Source organism: Fulmarus glacialis, unplaced genomic scaffold (assembly GCF_000690835.1).
Source record: "Fulmarus glacialis isolate BGI_N327 unplaced genomic scaffold, ASM69083v1 scaffold8512, whole genome shotgun sequence".
Taxonomy (NCBI): domain Eukaryota; kingdom Metazoa; phylum Chordata; class Aves; order Procellariiformes; family Procellariidae; genus Fulmarus; species Fulmarus glacialis.
In genome coordinates this window covers 36,043-45,212 of record NW_009199756.1, presented here as the reverse complement: position 1 = coordinate 45,212, position 9,170 = coordinate 36,043, and the positions used below count along the sequence as shown (strand labels likewise).

Below are 9,170 nucleotides of genomic sequence, written 5' to 3'. Positions count from 1 at the left end.
TCCCTACATGCCGCAGGATTTTAAAATAATTCTGGAATCATAGTCACATGCTGTATAATCCTTTTGCTCTATCAAACTCTTTTGATCTGTCAAACTCTTGGGCTTTCTAACAAGTAAACTATTTTTATCTAATATGCTATAATTACAGAGTGTTTGTTACTGAGCTTTAAAGAAGTGTGGCTTGCATTTTGAAGTCCCCCATGATATCTTAGCTGCAAAAGATTTTAGCAGCTGCCCTCTACAGGAAATTCAAATCCATAGGGCTAATGCTTTTCTTTTAATCTTACAGTTACCGAACAGCACCCATAAGAACAAGCAAACCAGGAACAATAAGCCCCTTCCATGACTGAGTTTCCCAAAAGTACTAGTCGGCTAGGATTCAAAAATCATACTTCGGCACTCTGAGCTCAGCAACAACCTCCCGAATTCAAAAAGCAAATGAGAAGGTGAGGAGTGAGCAAATGCAGCAGAGAGACAGTTTTCAACCTGGTTTGTCTTTTCTCATCTGTGCAGGAAAGCAGAGTAAAAATAAATTGTATCTAAATTTGTCTAAGCATTTGTGACAAGTTTCAGCCTGGAGGGTTCTAATGTTTATTGATCCCAGAGACTTTTAAAAGGCAACAGATGTAGCACAGATTAATAATATCAAGTAATAACATTTGCATTCTATGAAGGGTAATTACTAGAGTTCACAGCAATTAAGTGACATCTATTCTATTTCATTTCTGGATGCAACTCACTGTATTGGTTTTCATTGTGAACTCCGCTTATCCTTCCGTCTGGGAGGATTTGAAGATGAAACCCGATGCCCACGTTGCAGTAAAGCCTCCGCTGCCTCTTGATTCCTAGCAAATAGTCACTCTCCCAGTTCACATCTGACTTCTCCCCTGACATCCCAGCAATGGACCTGGACAACAGAGATTGCCATCCTCTTTCCAGCAATGTGCCATTAGTTCTGCTTACAGCTGGATGTGTTGAAGCAATCCCAGCTAGAAAACCCAGGAGAACGAAAGCAGGCAACGTCCGGTGAATGCTGGCTTCGCAGAACATAGTGATGAGGAGTCTTTGTGCAGTGGCCATCCGGTTCACCTCCTGGGCACGTGGTCAGAATTAATGGCCCTAAAAATACCGCCCTTCTTGTTTTTCTCCCTTCAGCATGGTGGCAGAGGCTTATTTTTGGAAAGCAAATAGAGATTGCTGACATGAAACTAAAGTCCGATAGCAGTTGGGTTGGAAGCAGAGACAGGCCAGCAGAACTCAAACTGGTGGGGACCATGTTTTGTAGATCCTGCTCTCTGGTGGGCAGCCTCAGTTATATTTGATTGACCCATCTTTATAGTGCAGAGGCTGTCCCTCCCCACATCATCACTCTGACATCAACAGCTTGCCAAAGGTAAGCCTGCTACGGCTGTAACACTAACCTGCCGTCCTCCCAGGCTGGCTGAGGTTTGATGAATGCTGTCACCCAAGACTGGAGGCAGGAGTGGGGTTTCATTGGCTGTTGAAAGCAAAGGAGTCAAATTGGTCGGGCAGTCGGAGGCCTCACAGGCGGCTTCCTTATTTAGAGAAGAAGGTGTAAAAACAGTTAGGGACCTCATCAGCGAGCAATGAAAACTTTGCAGTCACTTCCTTGGTGGCACGGTCACTGGGTGTACGTCAGGGCAGCTCAATATTTGGGGAGAATTGGCTTGAAGTGGCCATTGCTCTTTTTGTACAGACCCAGAAAATCCAAGGCACCTTTTACTGTAGCGGCCTACATGCTAACAGCTTGTCTATACCGCTAAAAGGAGTGCTCCTGGCTGGTTAACAGAGAGGTAAGCCATGTTAAAGGCAGAGGAAGCCCTGGGGCTTGCTCCTACTGTTTTTATGCAAGCACATTTCTGCTGCTTGCAGCAGCAATTCTGCTGAGCAGGGCGTGCAGGCTGGAGCATTGATCTTGCAGTTACACGTAGCTGGGGACATTGATATGTTCCTAAGTGTTCACGTTTTTCACTGATGTGACTTCCAAATGATCACATTTATTTGGGGAGGGTGTGTGCCTCTTGCAGGGGTGCAATTGTATTCGTGTTTGCGAGACAAAGGCTTAGGTAATGCATTAAAGAAGAGGAAAAAGGGAAATGGCTACACCTCCCTCCTGTTTCACTGTCTCTTTTCCTCAAGCCCAAATACTCGCTTTTCTTGTAATAATGTATGAGCATCTTAATTTTCCTCTCCTTCCATTTGCTTAGACTGTCTAACTTGTTTCCCTGCATTTTGCACTGATGCTGTTTCAGCTTCTTTGGAGCTGGACAGATTAGACTTTTATCTTAAGTTAATTTCATGGGACTTATTAACACATTCGTGGGATGAAAATGGCTGAGACTTATGCAAATATTTTCGCTCATATGTCTGTCACAGCACAGAACTTGCGTCGTCTATGTCATTTGAGATGACTGCACGTTAATGAGGAGAATACCTGGAAGAGTAATTGAACTGAGCACACCCGGCGTGACACAGTTTCACATTAACAGGGGTGTAATAGGAAGCCTTGGATACTGCAGACACTCAAGCAGGAGCACCGTGAGCGAAGGGGAGGTGATGGCAGCCCTGAGGCAGATGAGCAGTTAGATTCAGTGACGTATGAAATACTGATTATTCTCCTGAGAGAGGCTCAGCTATAAAAAGATTGGGAACCGCTGGACTAGACCCTGGCTTATGCCAGGTGGCATTTCAAAGACTCTCTGCCTTTGTTGAAGCAGCACTCAGAATATCTTCTGCCTTTTGCTCGCAATAAAAATCTTCAGACCCTTTTCTCTCCTGCCTTCTACTTCATCTCATGATTTTTCAGTTATGCAAAGTGCCTATATAATTTTTAGCAAGGAATAATATTAGTATTTTACACCCCCTCAGCATAGCTGCAGTCTTTATGAGAAGCCAGCATCGGTGGGAAACAGAGCCCAGGGTCACTGTTATAGGCATGGAGCATTGATTTCCCAGGTTGTCTTATGCTTCAGTTTGAGGACCTGCCCATTCCCAATGCACGTGACTCCGAGAAACATTGCCTAATCTCAGAGCCATCACTGTCTGTAAAATATGCACTGTAATATTTTCTTTCCAATTGATTTTTTTTTCCCCTAGAGAATGTTTCAAGTGTAATTTTGCAGTTTGTTCATGACCAGTGTCCTAGGAGGGAAATCAGAAGACAGCTGTCAATCAGCAGGCAAAGCAGTATTTGGTGGTTTCATGGGTTGAGGAAGGAGGGTGCAGAGCTGGCTTTCCATCATTGGCTTTTGATCACCTTTGCATCTTTGTGTCTCCTTTGTCAGGTTTCTCATAGCAAAGCCAAGGCATGGGCTAAAAGAGCTTCTCTAACTTGTGCTGGCACATCTGCCACTGCAGATTCCCAACAAGCTGTTCCGATGGTCCAAGTCAAAGGAACACTTTGTGGAATGCACCCTGTCACATCCTACTGCTGTCGATCCTAGAATGAATACTAGATGATAGTACAAAAAAAAATGGGGTAAATTCTGCCAAGTCTATGGGATGCATTGTTTTGGCTTTTAGCCAGCCCAGCTGGAAAGTGACTGCTGAGAGCTGTGGTGGGCCGGGGTAGCTAGACCAGGGGACAGCCTCCCACCTGCAGTTTCTTGCTGACAGCGTAATGCATGGAAAGGGTGGCCAGGTTGCTTGCTTGCAAAAAATAGGACTTCTCTTGCTTGATCTGGAAACCAAAATAAATAGCTAAAAATTTTGATTTCACTGGGACATCTGGCCCTCATAAGACCAAGAGTCTTTGGCCTAAGACCAAATGGTGTGCAGTTGGGAGATGAAGTGTATACTGTAGTCTTGTACTGCTCAGCAATTCTTCATTGGAGCTGAAATGAGTCTTGAATCATTCTGCAGTCTGATCTCTGGCCAGCAGGTTGCTGAGTTTCTGTATGTTAGCACAGTGGTCTGAAGATGAACTGCCATGTAAATTCTGGAGCTTCTGATTCAATTAGGCAAGCCTTGTCTCCTTTAAAAGATGTCTCATTCTGGTTAAACTTGTCCTCTTGGCCCATGAAGTAACTGTTTCCAGAAAACACACTGTAACCTTTTGATTTTCAAAGAGCATGTTGTCCTGGCTTCATGGGCCCAGGGAAATTTGGAAGGCATCAAGGGAGACCCAATAGCATTTGCAGTAAAATAAATCCTGTGAACTCCAAAATGGTAAAAATTTACTTCAGCAATCAACCTCTGCTTACTCAAAATCTTAAGACCCAGGATGACAGTGCTTACTGCCTAATTAAAGTAACAAGTTTTCGTTGTCAGTATTTTAGTACAATATTAAAATAACCCCCCTTTGGAACACAGCAGTACGGATCCACTTTCAGATAGTCTAGGAAAAGCCATGCAGCTGAGCAGTAACATGATACGGATGGAGAGCACGTCTTTCAAAAATGCATGATGACTTAGGGTCCTAAGGTCCATTTTCAAATCTCTTAAAAGTCTGTCCCTCTTTTAAGGCCTGGAAAGAGCAATCCCTCATTCAAACACAGAAGGACAGACTAAAATTGTTCACCTCACCTGTGTTGAAGACCCAGCTGGTAGTGGAACAGAGGAAAAGGGAGATTTCCAGGTGACAAATCTGACTGTTGTGGCAGGGCAAGTATTGCAGGCTCTGGATAACTCGCATAAAACTCTGTTAGCCCAAGTATGACCTTGGAGCCACATCAGACCATCTTCAGGCTAACAGGATTTGTTGGCCATCATGTAGAGATTTGTAACACAAATACTAGGACTATTATGAATGAAGTCCGATCACAGTATGAAAGCAGCAGAAAAAAACAATAGAGTAAGGTTTGCAAGGATGGCCTGGATTGATATCCAAGGACTCGACTGATAGCCATAAAACTGGTAAATACTGAGGAGTGTGTGGCTGGCATCAAGACTAGATTGGATTAGGGCCACAGCATAGATGATTAATCAGGAGAAGACCTGATCTCTGGTAGCAGGAGGATGACAAAAAGGGTTATAGCACACTGCATTTGTTATTCCTCTTCCAGTTATCCAACAGAGAGGCCAGATCTGTAGCCATACAGATACCCAAAATGAATAAAGACGACAATGGACAGCAACCTTGCCTAAGACTCTTGGAGGCTGAAGCAAGCTTCTGAAGCAAAAGTATCACCTCATTACAACTGCTGATTCCTAAAGCATATAAAAGACCTGTTCAAACCCAGTTTGTCATCACCAGTCAAAAGGAACCTAAGATAAGTAGTGAAGACTTAACAGGGGGCATTCCTCATCCTCCATGTCCACACAGGCCACTTAGGCACATGAATCTTGGTGCATGTGCATACACGGGTAAGAGAGTGGGTAAGTTAAACAACTTAGAAAGTAATTTAAAATAATTATCTTCCCATTCTGCCACAAGGGCTGTCACTGAGTTTTCACATGCTAATTTCCTACAGGCAGGCACAAATGACAGAACATATTCCTGCTATTTTTTTGGAGGGAAGAGGGGGAAAAAAAAGCTAGCTTGTTTGGAAAAAATCTTAGTTTACTGCTTATTCATGCTAAATTCATATTCCGAAAAGGGTAGGTCAAGCACAGATATATCAGAAATACCCATCTTTTTCTCCTGAGGAATTACCACAGAAGCTAGTTCATAGGGACACAGAGTAACTTTGCTGTGTTTGCACACAGACAGGGTTATGGGCAAATCTTGCTCTTGATGACATGACCACAAATTCCTTCTTGCAGCAGAGTTTTTCTCAATATACCATGACCTAACAGAGGAGAACTTGCATCCTTTATCTTTACCGTTTTCTGCACAAGATCTGTCCTAGGCTTATGCCTGTTTAAAGCTTGGCATAGAAACACAGAGGGAGGAAGCCTTCTGGGAAAGGAAATTGTGTTTCAACTTCTCTTCTATTCTAGGGTCTGGGAGAGGAAGGTATCCCACATAGCCTGCAGAAGCAGTTGGCGTTGAGTTGGAAGGGGAACAGCCAAAGATGCTGGTGATTACAGTGACTCCCCTGTGGAGCTCTTGCCAGTGCAGGCTGAAGGAGACTTGGAGATTTGGAGCTCTATGGAAGTGCAGAAAAATCCTTCTGTGGTGCAGAGCTTTCAGTGAGAGATGTATTTTAGTGCAGCTGACTTTCTGGTCCTTCTCCATCCGTGGCACAATAAAATCTCACCAAGAACAGTTCTGAGGTGGCCTTGTCTGCCTCCGAATATCTTAGAGAGGTTGAAATGACTGTCATAAGACAGAGTGGTGACTCCATGGCGAACTCGTGGGTTCCCAAGCTGGTGTTCTGCACACCAGCCCACACTGCCTCTCTCATCACCTCCTCAGCTGTTCCCACTCTGCAAGGACAGGCAGTTCGAGGGCAAAATGCTGAGCTTAAAAAAAAGATGTGACAGCCGCCAGCCCCCGCAGAGATCTGTTCAGTGTTATTTATTAGAACAGTGGAATGACACGGAACATGTTTAATTTGGTTTTAGTTTGTTACGTGTGCGGTTTTCTCATTACAGCAGGAACAGGGACACTGCAGGAACAGGGATGCTAAATGCCCCATTTAGCTAGCATTATTAATAGGAAAGCAAAAATAACTTGTTTTTGTTGTTGGTGATGATAAGGTTTTGTTCAAGAGGCCAACTGGCCAGATCTCTGGGTGATTCCTGACTGTGGAAGCCTTTCAGATGATTTGCTGTAATCCAGTATAGAAGGTTAAAGCCAATTTCTGCCATTTGCCAGGTAACTGTGTCTTCCTTGTGTTGTGTCCTATTAGCTCAGTTGAGGACTTTCTCTTGCATGTCAGTTCTTCACCTGTTGGTCTGGATCTGTCCTCAAATTTCAGAGGAGAAGTCTGAGTCCTGGGCCTTTTGTGCAGTCATCTGAACTCTTTCCTGGTTTTGTCAAGTTTTTTTCCTGCAGGGCGGGCAACACTGAGGGTCTAAAGCTTGTAATCCAGCTTTGATAGCTATTGTGATTTGCTGTTTGATTTCCATAGAAAGGATCCTGTCTCTGACATCTCCTCCTGTCCTCTTCCCCCACCCTCTTCTCATTCCCCCTGCTGTGCTGGTGGGGGAAGAGAAGGTAGGAAGATGCTGGGTGGATAGATACTGCATCCCTGAGTCCTGACCGCAGCTTGTAGACTAAGCCCCCTAGGGCTACCTAGATAGCAAGAGTTCAGGGACACAAGTCTCACCAGCCACGTCCCGAAAGCTGGGTCATGCTCTGAATACTTCGTGGAACCAGAGCAAGAAAAATAGATTCTCCAAATCCTTTATGTTTCTGAAATTAAATTGCTCCCTCTTTCTGCCCCTGTCATACCCATGGCAGGTTTCACAGACTCAGCCTTATCCTGCCCATTGCAGACATACCTTGTTTCTTCCTTGGGTGTTTCGTTTATTTGGTTTCAACATTGTTCTGCAATGTGCCCATCACGGTGTTGCATGTGCAAAAAGAGCAACCATGTAGTAACTCATACAGGGAGGAAATTTAGACTGTCAATGGTATTACTGAAGAACTCATCATGTCTTCTCCTGCCCTTCCCCATTAATCTTCTCTTTGATTCCTTAACTCCCTGAGTAACTAGTGAGTCAGAGTCACAGAAAGATTTACATTAGAAGGGACCTGGGGAGTTCATCAAGTCAACCTCCTGCTCCAAGCAGTGCTAACTCCAAAGCAAGAGCAGGTTGGCCAGTCAAATCCTAAACCTCATCAGGCAGCGGCAAGAACAGGGCTGCTCCACAAGGGAGGGCAAGCCAGCAGCTGAGGGTGACCACAGCGCGGGCAGGGGCAGTGCCTTCAGCCAGGGCACAGTCCCAGGTCCTCACCAGCACCCAAACTGGGTGAGCAGAGCAAGGGTGCTGATACTAAGAGGTCCCATTGACAGGCCACTGCACAGCACACAAAGGCAAGGTAATAAGTCATGTCCCAGGTCAAACCAGGAAACCCAAACAACAGCACAGGAGCCCTTGGCAACCAGACTGGGAGCAGGAACACCTATGTTGTAGCTTAGGCCAGGACTGAATGCGCAGCCCCAAGCTTAAAGGGAGCTCCTGGAGCAAAGGGCAGAGGGTGCAGTTTGGAGGGCATAAGTGGGGCTGTACGGAGCAATTACAGTCACCTGGTGCACTCAGGGCTCTGAAAAAGTATCCTCAAAGACAGGAGATTCCCTACCCTCTCTGGCTGCCCGTTCCAGCGCTGCACCACTCTTAAGGGTAAATGTTTTTTCCTTATAGAACTTTGTCCTTAAAATTGTCCAAAAGATTCGATGCTCTGCTTTCAGTCCCTGGGAGCATAATCATACAGCTGTCAGCTTGAACTTTTCAATGGCTCCCAAATGTCATTTTAGCTTAAAGATGGAGCTGGTGTTTTCCTTTCATCTTGCTCTTTATGTGAACCTCTATAAATAGGCAAGTGAGAGGGGGAAGGTAAGAGGGTTTTATTTCTTTGTTATTTAGTATAAATAATTGATTCCCAGGACTGATTAAAAGGCACCTGAGGTTAAACTGGATCTATAAGAGTAACAGTAGATTTTTCATTCCCTCTTTGAAAATGTGCATATAAAACTATATCCTATTGTCATCACCAGAGGTCTAGTAAAGCTGCAGGCTGCATTCTCAGAAAGCTACCTAGATGGGTGGCTAAAGCTCAGTTAGCCACCAGAAATTAATCCAGGGAGAAAATTCATTGTTCATTGGGGACATTTCAGAAGTGATCTACATTCTGGTCAGGTTTGCAGACTAAAGCAAACAGGATGGGTTTTCCTATACAAATACAGTAATTCAGGTTTTGTTCCTGTGGCTTGTTTTCTGAATAGGGGGAAGAGAACAGGGTAATTTTTAGCTCCTCAGCAGCAGGGCTAGTAATACAGCAAAGGGTGCTCAAGCTATGCCACAGCGTATTGAGGAACTCGAAATTTGTATCGACCTTAGAAAGGACCGGAATGCAAGACAGGTGAGCTGTTTAAGGCAATATAACTGATAAGACTTACTTAGTTCTGCAAAGAAAGATTAAGGGAAAAAGTCTGTCCAGGAAATGGAGAAAAAGGAAGAATAGCGAAACCACATCATTTTGAGACAGAAAGGTGATAATGTGATATTCAAAGATACCAAAAGAGACTGGAAGGAATTTTGCAGGCATATGTGTGGAAATTTATCTTGGAAACTGTGAGGAGCACATCAGATCTGCAGGG

The 9,170-nt window shown here is 44.4% G+C and overlaps 1 protein-coding gene across 1 annotated transcript in view; it reads right to left on the bottom strand.

Moving 5' to 3' along the window:
- Window positions 1–1,080, bottom strand: part of FGF6 (fibroblast growth factor 6) — a 3,609-nt gene extending 2,529 nt beyond the window's left edge. Inside the window, exon 1 of the mRNA XM_009573353.1 lies at window positions 741–1,080. Coding sequence (XP_009571648.1) covers window positions 741–1,080 — 340 coding nt within the window. The remainder of the gene's footprint in view (window positions 1–740) is intronic.
- Window positions 1,081–9,170: the final 8,090 nt, after the last annotated feature.